This window comes from Cajanus cajan, chromosome 7 (assembly GCF_000230855.2).
Source record: "Cajanus cajan strain Asha chromosome 7, NIPB_CcT2T_4, whole genome shotgun sequence".
Lineage (NCBI taxonomy): Eukaryota > Viridiplantae > Streptophyta > Magnoliopsida > Fabales > Fabaceae > Cajanus > Cajanus cajan.
The window spans coordinates 46,543,338-46,556,605 of NC_138523.1; the positions used below are offsets into that span (position 1 = coordinate 46,543,338).

The window sequence follows — 13,268 nt, forward strand, 5'->3', positions numbered from 1 at the left end:
AGTCTTGTAAAATCCTGCAAAATCTTAAAAGTCATGAAAATTATGCAAAGTCTTTTAAAATCTGCAAGATTTTTTTTAACTAAAAAAATCATTTAAAATCCTAATCTAATACACCCCCCTTTGTTTTGTTTTTAATTTTGACTTTCATTTTGAAAATGTTTTCATAGAAAATATTTTCTAAAACTTAAGCAAGCATGTTTTCATCACTATTTTTCATTTTCACTAAAAATGAAAAAGAAAATAAACATACCAAACAATCCCTTAGTTTCTCTTTGGTTTGTTCTTTAAAAAATAACATTCCCCATTGTACCGAATAGATTTCAGATCATCCTATTGAAAACATGTTGGTTATAATCACAATTCCATAAGGTTGATATCTTGGTTACATATCAAAAGAGTTCGAATACTAATCGGCATATTCGGTAGAAACCACTCTTGATCCAAATAATCATCAACTTGCTAAGGATTTTATTTTCGTGGTTGTTTAGCAAATGATAACGTCTGACTGTTAACAATTAAATATCTTGAATGCATTTTAATGTCTTGTGGACTAATGGTAATATTTTTTCTCCTATATATACACTTGTATTTTTCCTTCTTAAGATAGCCTTGTTCTTAAGACTACACTCGTACCCTCTGATTACTTACTAACTTTAACATCAAAATCCCTTTTATAATTACAACCACTAATTTGAGGATTGAAGACTTTGAAAGAGGACGAATATACATCAACAAAAATTGACTGAAAATAGTTTTATATAGGTATCTCACACAATTATTCCCAAAAGAGATGAAAATATAGCATTTTCGAATTACAAAATAAAGTGTTAAAGAAGTAAAATCTTGAATTCTCAAAAAAAAATTTATAAATATTTTTGGAGATATGATTTTCATAAATAATAATTTCAATCATAAAAAAAATTTGCCATACAGACCCCCTCTAAATATGAAAGAAGAAATTGATGACAGTTAATTGAAATAATTTTGTGAAAATAAATTATTTAAAAATAAAAAATAAAAAAATGTTAACAAAATCCTTTAAAATTAAGAAAATTAATATCTTTCTTGTAACCTCGATTTAAGGTACAACGATTATCGGAAAAAAATTGTAGTATTCCTATTCCTATTCCTATCCAGGCTGAAGTGATTGTTGAAAATCAAACGTTAGAAGGGAGGGTCTGGATATAAGTGGTTGAAAGGAAAACATAATAAAATTTAAAAAAGTTATATATAAAAGCTCAGAGCAAAACCCTCGGTGTGGTTTGGCGGTGCAGTGTATTATAGGTCATAAGACGAAGAAGGGACTCAGAAGAGAAAAAGTGAGATTGATTTGATTTGAGAGAAGAGAGAGAGCCATGGCTCACGGTGCTTACAGCAAGCGGCGCGTGAGCGCAACGCGTCGATCCAACTCCAAGCCTCTCGGCATCGCCAAGAAGCCCAAGCCCAAGCCCAAGCCCAAGCCCTCCGTTTCCCTCAAAAATCAGATTCGATCCATCGAGCGCATGCTCCGAAAGGTAACCCTAACCCTAACCCTATTTCATCTTTTCCATTACTTTCTATTCATTTCTCCGAATTCGTAAAGCAGAGTTTGCCTCCCGAGGCGCGAGAGGCGCAGGAGCAGAAGTTGGAGGGACTGAAGAAGCAGCAGGAGATTCACACGCGCCTCGCCGCCGAGCGCAAGATATTCCTGCGCGACCGCAAGATCAAGTTCTTCGAGAGGAGGAAAATCGAAAGACGAATCAGACGCCTCGAGAAATTGCACCGTTCTTCTTCTTCTTCTTCCTCCTCCGCACAACCTTACTCCGACCAGCTTTCCGCTCTCAAACAGGATCTTCAATATGTCATGGTCTGTATTACGCTGTTTTTTTTTGTCGTGTTGACATAGCCAGAAATGTTGACTTAAAATCTGTTGTTGTTCTATTTCTGTTTGCAGTACTTTCCCAAGAATGAGAAATACGTTCCTTTGTTTACCGGCGGCGATGATTCGGAGATTATTGACAGGAGAAATGGGCTGCGCAAACAGATTGAAGATAGGTTAATTGCAGCTGCTGCAAGTGGCAAGGATTTAGAAGGTTCGTTAATTTTCATGATTCGTGCCGTCATATATGAGTTTAGAATGTTGATGCTCTACGAGAGATTTGTTTTAGTTGTGTGAGCCCTAGCTGAAATTGTTGGTTGAGTTTGGTTCTGTGTGGATAAATTTTTCAATAAAAACTTACAGAGAAGAAAATGAGCACAGAAAATGAATTAAGCTTCTCTTATAAGTTAAAATTAAATGAGTGGGCTTCTATGAATTAGCTAATGAATAAGCAAATTTGAGCTTATGGTAGAAGTTGAATTCATTTTACCTTCTTATTTTCTTCTCTAATAAGTATTTATTGAGAAATTTTTTCACACGGGCCTGTCAAAAAAATTAGGAAAACTAGGTCAACCCGCATGGATGTGCCTGAAGCTCTGCTTTGTATTTTTAAAAAAATAAATATGCCTCTGTGTTTATGCTGGATTCCTGTTCCATAAATTGTCAACTTGATTTTGTGCTGTTGTCAGAGACTGGCAGTGAGGATGACGGTCTTTTGGATCTGAGTGATGATGATTTTTTCCTTGCTGGGAGTTCTAGTGATGAAGCAGATGCAGATGATGAATGGACAGACAAAAGCACAAGGTAAGTGGGGATGTTTTAATCCTTTAGCAATTCTAACAATGAGAATTTCATATATACCCTGCGTGCATTAAGGTAAAGGAGAATTAGAATGTTAAAAGAAGAGTAGCGGAATCAACCCTCACTTGTGATGTTGGTATTAATGAAGTTGAAGCCACATTTTTATTTATGAAACTTCTGGCGTTTGGCCAACATTATGCTAGGAAAATATTCCAAATGCATTTGTTTTTGGAAATTTGCATTAATGATTAAGATACAGCAAACATTTTATTTTGATGGAATTTGCTATATAAAATTTTCTATTGGTTGCAGGGAGCAGGCTTCCAGTGCTTCTGGTAAAGGCGTGTCTGGCATGTCCAGTGATGAAAAAAATCAGGTCTGACAGTAAGAGTAGCAACTGTGTTTTAATTCCCAATATTCTATGCTATGAAATATATAGTAACAAACTATTCTGCAAATTTTGATTATCTTCAACCTTTTTATAGAGGCTGATTTCTGCTAGAGCTTTGATGCCTCCACCTCGTCCTTCAAACATGAAGTTGTCAAGGTTTGGGTCATCTTCTGGTCAAAATTCATCTATGCAGAGATCTGAGGTTTCTACATCGAGCAACACATCAAATAGCAAAAGCAGCTCAGACTTCAAAGTAAGGGGACCCTCAAGATCAGGGACAGGTCATGGTAGTAGTCTAAGTTCCAACTCTGATGCTCACAAACCTCGGAGGAAGAGAAGACCCAAGAAGAAAAAGAAGCAGGTTTATTACCTATGCTCTGTCTTGGATTTTATTAATCTTGGTTATTTACCGCAGTAGGTAGGTTTGGAAGCATTTTTATGCACACTCCTTGGCCTTGTTTCGTCTAATTAGTTTATTCTCACATATATTGTAGATAAATGAATTTTGCATCTTAAGTAATGGCTTTGTTTATTCTTGTTTAATGAGGTCCATACCCTGTAGTTTTATTATGTTGATGGTGATAATCAGTAGTTTAATGTGGAAATTTGGGAATAAAAAATTCCCACTTGGCAAGGATAGGTCATAGGTGCCATCATAAAAGAACTGTACATGACATGTATCTTGGGATTTGTTAAGGATTGGACATGAAACTGCTATCTGAAGTGGGAGTCGGAGCGGGATTCATGAGTTTAAGGGCTCACTTTTTTTCCTTAGAATTTTTTTTTCATTATTAATGTTTAAATTTTTTTAAAGGTAATTAAAGGTTTTTTTTTTTTTTTTTGGGAATAAGCTAAAAAGCCAAACAAAGCAGTTTTATTAATTTTTACAAACTAGAAAGAGTAGCTTTTGAAAGAAAAAAACCTATTAGAAAAAGCAACATTGCAAGATTAATTTATTTTTTTAAAGCTTGTCAAATTACATCCCAAGAGAGCTCCAACTTGCAATCTATTAAGAAACTATTGGGCACTAGTTCTGTTCGGAGTGGTCAATTGTGGCACTATCACACTGCCAGTGTGCCACCAAGTTGCACAGCTTGCCCACCCTAAGTCCTGTTATGATGGAGAGGCCAGGAATTACAGAAAATTGCAGTATTGCACCAATCTGGGGGTAAAAAGCCTGCTTATGTCAGTCTTTCTGTCATGCCCCTTTGACAAAAAGCAACTGCCCCGCCTCTATTTTGAATTTCCAACAGAAAAAACTACTAATTCTAGCAGAGTCTGTTCATCTTCTGGCAATTTTTCTGTTAGCCAGTGGTTTTATGGCCAACTTCACTTGTCTGACTGTCTGATTGGCAGTGTTATTTTGGGCCTGGTTAGGCATTCTGCTGCAACCCACCCATAGCTTTTCTCCTCTGCTGATTCACACATAATTTCTGTTGGTTTAGTTCTGACAACACTGGGGGTGTAAAAAAAAAAAATTCCAAACCGATCTGCTTTAGATTATAAAAGCAAATCAGTTTCAAGCAATCCAATTTAAAATATCCAACCTGTTTTTTTTTTTAAAAACTAAATCAATCCACATTACTTAAAATGGTTCGGTTAATTGAACCCTTCTCATAATGGATTGGTTTGGTTTGGATTTTTCAAAAATCTGATCCATGAACTACCAATACTTGTTTTCTGCTCCCTTATCTGTTGTAGGTCTGATTCACACATGTTGTGCTTTTTCCCCGTATGTTGTGTACATCACACTTACCAGCCCACTAATTTCTATCTCATTGTTTCATTCTTTCCCCCTCCCCCCTCTATTAATTCCATCATTTTACTATAGTTTACCTAATTCTCTGTATCACCCCCCCCCCCCCCCCTCTCCCCCTCCCCCTCCCCCTCCCCCTCCCCCTCCTCTACTATATGGTCCTGGACTGTTGTGATTAGTTAATCAGTAATCACGCTTTAGAATGATGGTGTTTGTATTAACCATTTTTTTAAATTTTTTTAATGATAATGCCTTCAATTTCAATTTGTTTTTAACATTTATGTTGTATTAATTATTTATCTTGTATCCTTAATTTTCGGTAGCCACCATTCCCGTGTCCTGCTATATACATTTTTGGGATTGGATGCTCTGTACTGGCATTAGGGATTTTGAGCATTTGACGGAATACTCCTAAAATAATTATATGGAATGAGATAGGTTGATAAAATTATACACCATAGCATCAGTGTGGCGAATTATGTCGGGAAATGCATCCAATATTTACTTTGCTTTCTCCTTTGTGTCTCTAAAAGTAATACGTATTTTTTTCTCCAGATGTAGGCATGATGGCCGAACTGTGCTTTGCCTTGAGCAATAGGATTTGTCGTCACATTTATTCGAGATTTTACGGTTGTCTTACCTGCTGGGAGCCCCTGTTTCACTGGTCAATATGATGATCACATTATGTATTGACTTGTTAGGTTAGATCAAGAATTCGTTACTGTAGATTATCTTTTTTATGTGGGGTCTTCATATGTAACCATGGCTTACTGTAAATTATATTGAATTATGATTTATTTGTGGGATAATATTCTACCCTTTCGGAGTACTATCGCATCGACATTCGGCAAATACGGGGCATGAAACAAATTCATGCGTGAAGAATTATACTACATTTTAGTTTAGGCTTAAAATACGAATTTTGTCATATATATATATATTGTTTTATTTTTGATTCTTGGGTTTTTTTAGTGAAGTACGAGTTTTTCCTTTCAACTGGTTCTTTTGTTCCGTTAAATGATGAATTGATAAACATCAATCACAAAATGCATAATATGACTGTCATATCAACTTTTTATGAAGCAAAACTAATGGTAATGCGATTAAAAGTATGTATTTTTCATTATAAAATTAGGGGCCAAAGGAAATTTTGATTGAAACAAAAATTATAACTATATAGTTTTAGTGGCGCAGAATACGTTCTAAATTTTAGTGAGGAAATAAATTTATGGAATAATGCTACTTACGCCTAGCAATGGTAAGGTCTGAAGATCAAGAATTACATAAAAGAAATATTGAAGCAAAAAGAAAACAAGCCAAACTTGGCCATAACGATTTTTTGCTGATTGGTCATTTTTAACACGCGGCAAGCTCCCTCAGTGGATAAAGAGCAAATGTGGACGAAGAAGAAACAAGGATGAGTTTTCTGACAACCATGAAGCAGTAGTTGCACAGCTGAGGAGTCTGAACTCATCCATGTTTGATGGGTTCCTTCTCCATGAAATGACGTAGAGATGAAGGAGAGGAAGCCTTGCCTTTGATCTAGGTTCAACAAAGGAAAGACACAAGGAGATTTTGGGGTGGAGAAAGGAGTGGGTTGCGTGAAAAGGGAGGTGTTTGGTGGAAGCTATTTAGGTGATGGTGTTTGGTGATTTAGGTTGGCTCACTCCAAGGTAGGTGGAGGCCACTCTAGGTCTCACTCTCCAAGGGTGGAGAATGAAGGTAGGCTAGCCGAATTTAGCTAGGGACTAAGGATAGGGACTTGAGGCATAAGAATGCTCACTCAAATTCATATACATCCAAAGTATTTACAAGTGGTGGGGGGTGGGGTATTTATAGGAGAAGTTGCATTTAGGGTTGCATTTAGGGTGTGCATGGCCGAAAATGCCAAGGCAAATGCACTCCAAATGCAATGCCAAATTAACCCTAGATGCAACTTGGTGGCCAAGTTTGGAATCTATGGGATTAGATTGGCTATTTCTAGGTGCATGATAAGTCCATGCAACCTTTGCCCTCCATTGGGCCTAAGCCTTTCTAATCACTAAAAATAGGTCCAAACTCACCAAACTAGGCGTCACCTCCTATGTAATACCCTAGCCCAAATTAAAAAACCCTAATCATCTAAAGCACCCCATAATACAAGGGTAAAATAGGAAATACAAAGAAAATAAATCCTATGACTAAAATACCCCAAAATACAAGGGTAAAATTGGCAAATAAAATAAACCCTATACTAATGAGGCTTAGGAGAGTACTAATACTCTATGATCATGAGGAGAGTATCCCTAGGTGTGTGAACACCCTCCTCCTCTTCGACCCTCCTAGCCATGGACCTAGTGATGGGGCCCACATGTGTCTTCAAGGATGGTCCTCCATCATCCCCTCCTTCTTGAGAAGCATCTGTCCTCAGATTAATTTCTTCATCCAACTCCTCAGCTCCTAAAAATGGTGTGAGATCACAAACATTAAAAGATGAGCTAGTGCCATATTCAGAAGGAAGGTCTAATATATATGCATTGTCATTTATTTTGTGAAGGACTTGGAATGGTCCATCTCCCCTAGGGTTTAGTTTGGACATCCTTTGAGTAGGAAATCTATCCTTCCTCAAATGAAGCCAAACCCAATCCCCTACTTCAAAAGTGATTTTCTTTCTTCCTTTGTTGTTGTATTTGGCATATTTTTGAGTTTGTTGTTCAATTTGACTCTTGATCCTTTCATGGTATTTCTTAATGAAATCTGCCCTAGATACTCCTTCTTTGTGAAACAAGGAAGGGGTATTAGGGAGGGGCAAAAGATCAAGAGGAGTGATTGGGTTAAAGCCATAGACAACTTCAAAGGGGGAAAGATTAGTAGTCTTATGGACTACTCTATTGTATGCAAATTCTATATGGGGGAGACAATCATCCCAAGTTTTCTTATTTCCTTTGAGGAGTACCCTCAACAAAGTGGATAGAGATCTATTTACTACTTCGGTTTGACCATCGGTTTGAGGATGACAAGTAGTAGAATAGAGGAGCTTAGTTCCTAGTTTTTCCCATAAAACTTTCCAAAAATGACTAAGGAACTTGGCATCCCTATCGGACACAATTGTTTTGGGTAGACCATGCAAACGGACCACTTCTTTGAAGAAAAGTTTAGCTATATAGCTAGCATCATCCACTTTGTGGCATGGTATAAAATGAGCCATTTTGCTAAAACGGTCCACTACCACAAAGATGGAGTCAAATCCCCTTTGAGTTCTTGGAAGACCAAGCACAAAGTCCATGCTAATATCTACCCAAGGGGAGCTAGCTATAGGAAGGGGGGTATAGAGTCCATGAGGCATTACTCTTGATTTAGCCTTCAAACAAGTAATGCATTTGGAGCAATGCCTTTGGACATCTATTCTCATGTGTGGCCAATAAAATTTAGCTTTCAAGAAACTTAGGGTTTTATCAACCCCAAAATGGCCCATGAGACCTCCTTCATGACTTTCTTTGACCAAAAGATTTCTAATGGATCCTTGGGGTATGCAAAGTTTGCCCATTCTAAAAAGATACCCCTCAAGAAGATAGAATCCATCAAAAGGCTTTTGGAGACATTTGGCATAAGTGGCTTGGAAGTCTAAATCAAGCTCATACAATTCCTTGACATCATCAAAGCCAAGTATTTGAGTTCCTAAGGTGGAGAGCAAGGTGTGCCTCCTTGAAAGGGCATCGGCTACCACATTTCTCTTTCCCTTCTTATATTTGATGATGTAGGGGAATTGTTCAAGATATTCCACCCACTTTGCATGCCTTTTATTCAACTTTCCTTGCCCTCTAAGATACTTGAGTGACTCATGGTCGGTGTGAATAACAAATTCTTTAGTCACCAAGTAGTGCTCCCAAACTTGGAGAGCTCTTAAGAGGGCATAAAGTTCCTTGTCATAGGTGGGATAATTCAAGGTGGCCCCATGAAGTTTTTCACTAAAGTAAGCAATGGGGTGACCTCCTTGAAGTAACACGGCACCTATGCCCAAACCGGATGCATCACATTCTAGCTCAAAGGTTTGATCAAAATTTGGTAGAGCTAGAATGGGTGCATTGGTGAGTTTCTCTTTTAGGTTTTTAAATGCTTTTTCTTGGGCTTCACCCCAAAGGAAGGGTACATCCTTCTTAACAAGCTCATTAAGAGGGGATGCAAGTGTGGAGAAGTCTTTTACAAATCTTCTATAGAAGCTAGCTAAGCCATGAAAACTTCTAACTTCTCCAACACTTTTTGGGGTGGGCCATTCTTGGATAGCCTTTATTTTCTCAGAGTCAACTTGCACTCCCTCTTTGCCAACAATGAAGCCCAAAAATTTAACTTGTTCTTGACAAAAAGTGCATTTTTCAAGGTTGGCATAGAGGTGGTTGACTCTAAGAATTATTAGGACTTGCCTTAGATGTCCAAGATGTTCATCTAAGGTCTTACTATATACAAGGATGTCATCAAAGTAGACAACCACAAATTTACCTATGCAATCCCTAAGAATATGATTCATTAGGCGCATGAAAGTACTAGGGGCATTAGTGAGGCCAAAAGGCATCACTAACCACTCATATAAGCCAAATTTGGTTTTAAAAGCAGTTTTCCACTCATCACCTTCTTTGATTCGAATTTGGTGATAACCACTTTTAAGGTCAATCCTGGAAAATATGATGGCCCCATGTAATTCATCTAACATATCATCTAACCTAGGGATTGAGTGCCTATACTTTATTGTAATGTTATTGATGGCCCTACAATCCGTGCACATCCTCCATTTTCCATTTTTCTTAGGCACCAAAAGAACGGGGACGGCACAAGGGCTAAGGCTCTTTTGAACCCAACCCTTCTTCAACAAGTCATCAACTTGAGCTTCTATCTCTTTGGTCTCTTGTGGGTTAGTCCTATAGGCGGGCCTATTAGGAAGACTAGAACCCGGTATGAGGTCTATTTGATGTTCTATTCCTCTTAAAGGTGGAAGTCCACTAGGGACTTCTTGAGGAAATAGATCATCAAACTCCTTTAAAAGTTTTTGAACCTCTTGAGGTAGAGACTCAAGCTCATGACTAGTGGCAGCAAGTGTCTCTTTGAAATAGAGAAGGTACAAAGGTTGTTCAATCAAAAGTGTGTTTTTGATATCATTTTTAAGGGATAAAACACTTTTATGAACAACTTCTTTAGAGGGGACACTTTCCTCTAAACTTGGCACCTCCTCTTTCCCTTCTTTATTCTTAAGGGAAAGGTCTTTTTTTTCTTTCTTTGGCTTTTTACTTTTTTTTCCTTCTTCCTCTCTTTTGATTTTCATCTTGAGTTGGTCCTCATACACTTGAAAAGGTGATAGAGGACACAACACAATCTTTTTACCTAAGTGATGGAAACTTATTTTGTTGGTTAGGCCATCATGAATAGTTTTTTTTATCAAATTGCCAAGGCCTCCCAAGTAGAATATGACTAGCATCCAATGGCACTATATCACATAAAATTTCATCTTGGTATTTGCCAATGGAGATAGGTATATTCACTTGTTGATTAACTTCAATACCTCCCTCCTCATTGATCCATTGTAATTTGTAAGGCTTTGGGTGAGGCATCGTAGTTAAGGATAGCTTATCCACCAATCTAGTACTACAACAATTGCAACTAGATCCACTATCCACAATAAGAGAACAAGTGTTTTCTAAAACCTTGCACCTTGTATGAAACAAGTTCTCTCTTTGGGATTGGTCTAGGGTACTAGATTGGTTTCCAAGAAGCCTTCTAACCATTAACAAGTCTCCTTCACAAGGGTGAGTTTCTTCCTCGGACTCTAAGTTTTCTTCATCACTTGAAGGTGAAGAAGTAGCTTCATCAAGGCTACTATAGTGGTCTTGGCCCTTTAAAATCATGGTTTTCTTTGTTGGGCATTGAGAGGCAATGTGCCCTCGACCAAGGCATTTAAAGCACTTGATGTCACTTGTCTTAGTGTCTTTGGAAGTTGTCCTTTGAGAGGTTTCTTTTTCTTTTTCTTTAGGGAAAGGATTGGAAGAGGGGCCCTCCTTCTTGAAGCTCTTGGAATAAGATGGAGTGGAGTCTTTTCTAAAAGTTTTTCTTTTGAGTTGGTGCTCCACTCTAGAACAAAGTTGAACAAGCTCATTCAAATCTCTATATGGTAAGAGCTCAACTTTGTCCCTTATTTCAAGGTTAAGACCACTTTGGAATCTTGAGATGGTGGTCCTCTCTTCTTCCCTTATCCCAGCCCTCATCATGAGTAACTCCATAGATTGCCTATATTCTTCCACACTAGAGGACCCTTGTTTTAATCTTTGAAGCTTATCCATAAGCTCTCGGTCATAGTATGGAGGAATATGCCTCCTTCTTAAGGCACTACGGAGCTCATTCCAATATTGAATTGGAGGCTCATGGTTTATTCTTTTTTCTTTTTCTAAGGAAGTCCACCAATACATAGCATGCCCTTGGAAGCTAAGGGTTGCTAAAGAAACCTTTCTATCCTCACTTATTCCATGGCAAGAGAAAAGTTGCTCCACTTTCATTTCCCAATCTAGATAAATTTCAACATTATCTTTGCCATGAAATGAGGGAAGATTGATGTTGGGTTCCCTATTGGAAGACTCCCTATTTCTATGATGCCTTGGGGGTCTTTGATAGTAATCATTATTGTGATGACTACTATGGAAGATATCACTTAGAGGTTGGGTATGATGCCCTTCCTCCTCATGAACACTTGAATACATATGCCCCTTGCCTCTTGAAGGTTGAGGAGAAGTGACTCTTGGTTTTGAACCACTAGCTTCTCCTCCCACAACTAATCTTTCAAGTAATCTTTTTATTTCCTCATTGTTTCTTTCAAACTTTTTTTCTTTCCTTTTCAATTCTTCTTCTCTTTTTATATTTTCCTCTTCTTTTTTTCTTAGGTACTCTTTCAATTCCCTAAGTTCATCCCTAACACTAGACCTAGTACTACGAGAATTATGACCATGGACACTAGAATGATCACTCATCTTTGATCAAGAAAAGATTTTCACAAATTGTTTTCAAAAAGGGATTGAAAATGGTTTTCACAAAGAGTGAGTGATAAGAGATTTTCACAAAAAGGTTTTCAAGGTGCAAGATAGGTAGGAAAGGCCTAAGTGCACAAAGTGAACTTTCAAGGGGAGGTGGACTACAAGGAATCACTTAATAACCAAGCCCTATCAAGTAAAAATCACTAAGCCTTTTCTACTTTCTCTTACAAAAACGAATTGGCACAATCAAAGGTGAGTGTGTGCATGTTACCCCTAGTAGGCAAAACAAGCCTTCTAAACGTAATTGCACAAAGATAAAGTCCTAAGCAATTATACTACTAAAAGCTTTAAAACATGCAAAAAGAAAGCACTTAAAACATGTTCTAGTCGAGGTCCTAGGTGAAGGTTTTCAAATCACCTTCAACTACACGTACTAAAACCAAGTTGAAGAGGTTTAGAAATGGCCAAATTACAAACCAAAAGAATGAAACTAAGGCCAAAAACAACAAAGAGGCCGAGAGAGAAAAGTAAGCAAAAAATTAGACAAAAACAAGAATTTAAGTCTTCAAACTCCTCCAATGGGGTTCCTTCACAATGAACAAACGTGTTAGACCTCTCCAAGTGTTTGTTCACTCCTTTATGTGTGGTGTAAGTCCCTCCAAAGGCTAGGCTTGGATTCGGTTCACCCCTCCACTCAAATCCACCAAAGGTGTGAAAATTGACTAGAGTGGGTTTTGACCTACAATGAAATTAAAACCAACCCAAAGCAAGAGTCCAAGAATTTTTTTTTTGTTCTAGTCTTTTTCTTTCTTTTCACGGCAATGTTTTCTTTTATATGTCTTGGGTCCGAAATTTTTTTGTTAAATTAAGCCCAAATGTTGCTTAGGTTTTGCACTTGTGGTTGGTCAAAAATTAGGTTAAAAAAATTTAGGAGAAGAGAGGATGACAAGTGGCGTTTCTTAGTGGTTCCTTAAGGAATCTTTTTAGTGGAAAAGGTTTGTACTAGTTGGTACAAGTTGTTGGCACAATTTTTTTTTTTTCAGCCACCTCTTAGATTCTTTTAGGGTTCCTTTAAGCATACAAAATTAACCAAAACAAGTGGAATGCAAGGGAAAAAGTGGGCAGCAAGTTATATGCATGTGCAAGGAAGCATTTCAACATGGAAACTCAAAATTACAAGGAACATGCTAGGACTATTTAGCATGCATGAATGACCTCTAAAGAACTTCTAAATGTCACGCCCACTATCATGCAATATGGCATATTTTGTTCATGTGTTTCATGCAAAGTGTTTGGCACATACATGGAATTTATGTTGACAAAATATAGGAAACAAAAGAAATGACAAAACTTTAGGTGGATTCAAAAATCAAAAAGCATGTTCTTCATGTTCATATGAGACTCAAGAAAAATGAAAAGCATGGCAACCCTAAAAAACACATGGAAACCTAAAATGGCAAGGAAGGCTCACAA

General features: G+C 37.5%; 1 protein-coding gene across 1 annotated transcript; it reads left to right on the plus strand.

Annotated features, from left to right (window-relative positions):
* The first annotated feature begins 1,145 nt into the window (after positions 1–1,145).
* LOC109795075 (uncharacterized) lies at positions 1,146–5,761 on the plus strand. Its single transcript, XM_083059857.1, has 7 exons — positions 1,146–1,514; positions 1,586–1,846; positions 1,934–2,072; positions 2,548–2,662; positions 2,972–3,035; positions 3,145–3,411; positions 5,362–5,761. Exons 1-7 carry the CDS (start codon positions 1,356–1,358, stop codon positions 5,365–5,367), a joined length of 1,011 nt encoding a protein of 336 aa, XP_082915983.1. The 5' UTR covers positions 1,146–1,355; the 3' UTR covers positions 5,368–5,761.
* Positions 5,762–13,268: the final 7,507 nt, after the last annotated feature.

Bases quoted from the DNA above. Each gene is read 5' to 3' on its own strand.
- LOC109795075 (XM_083059857.1), top strand. From the start codon at position 1,356: ATGGCTCACGGTGCTTACAGCAAGCGGCGCGTGAGCGCAACGCGTCGA. The intron at 1,515-1,585 runs GTAACCCTAACC...TTCGTAAAGCAG, and splicing joins TCGAGCGCATGCTCCGAAAG to AGTTTGCCTCCCGAGGCGCG. The intron at 1,847-1,933 runs GTCTGTATTACG...TTCTGTTTGCAG, and splicing joins AGGATCTTCAATATGTCATG to TACTTTCCCAAGAATGAGAA.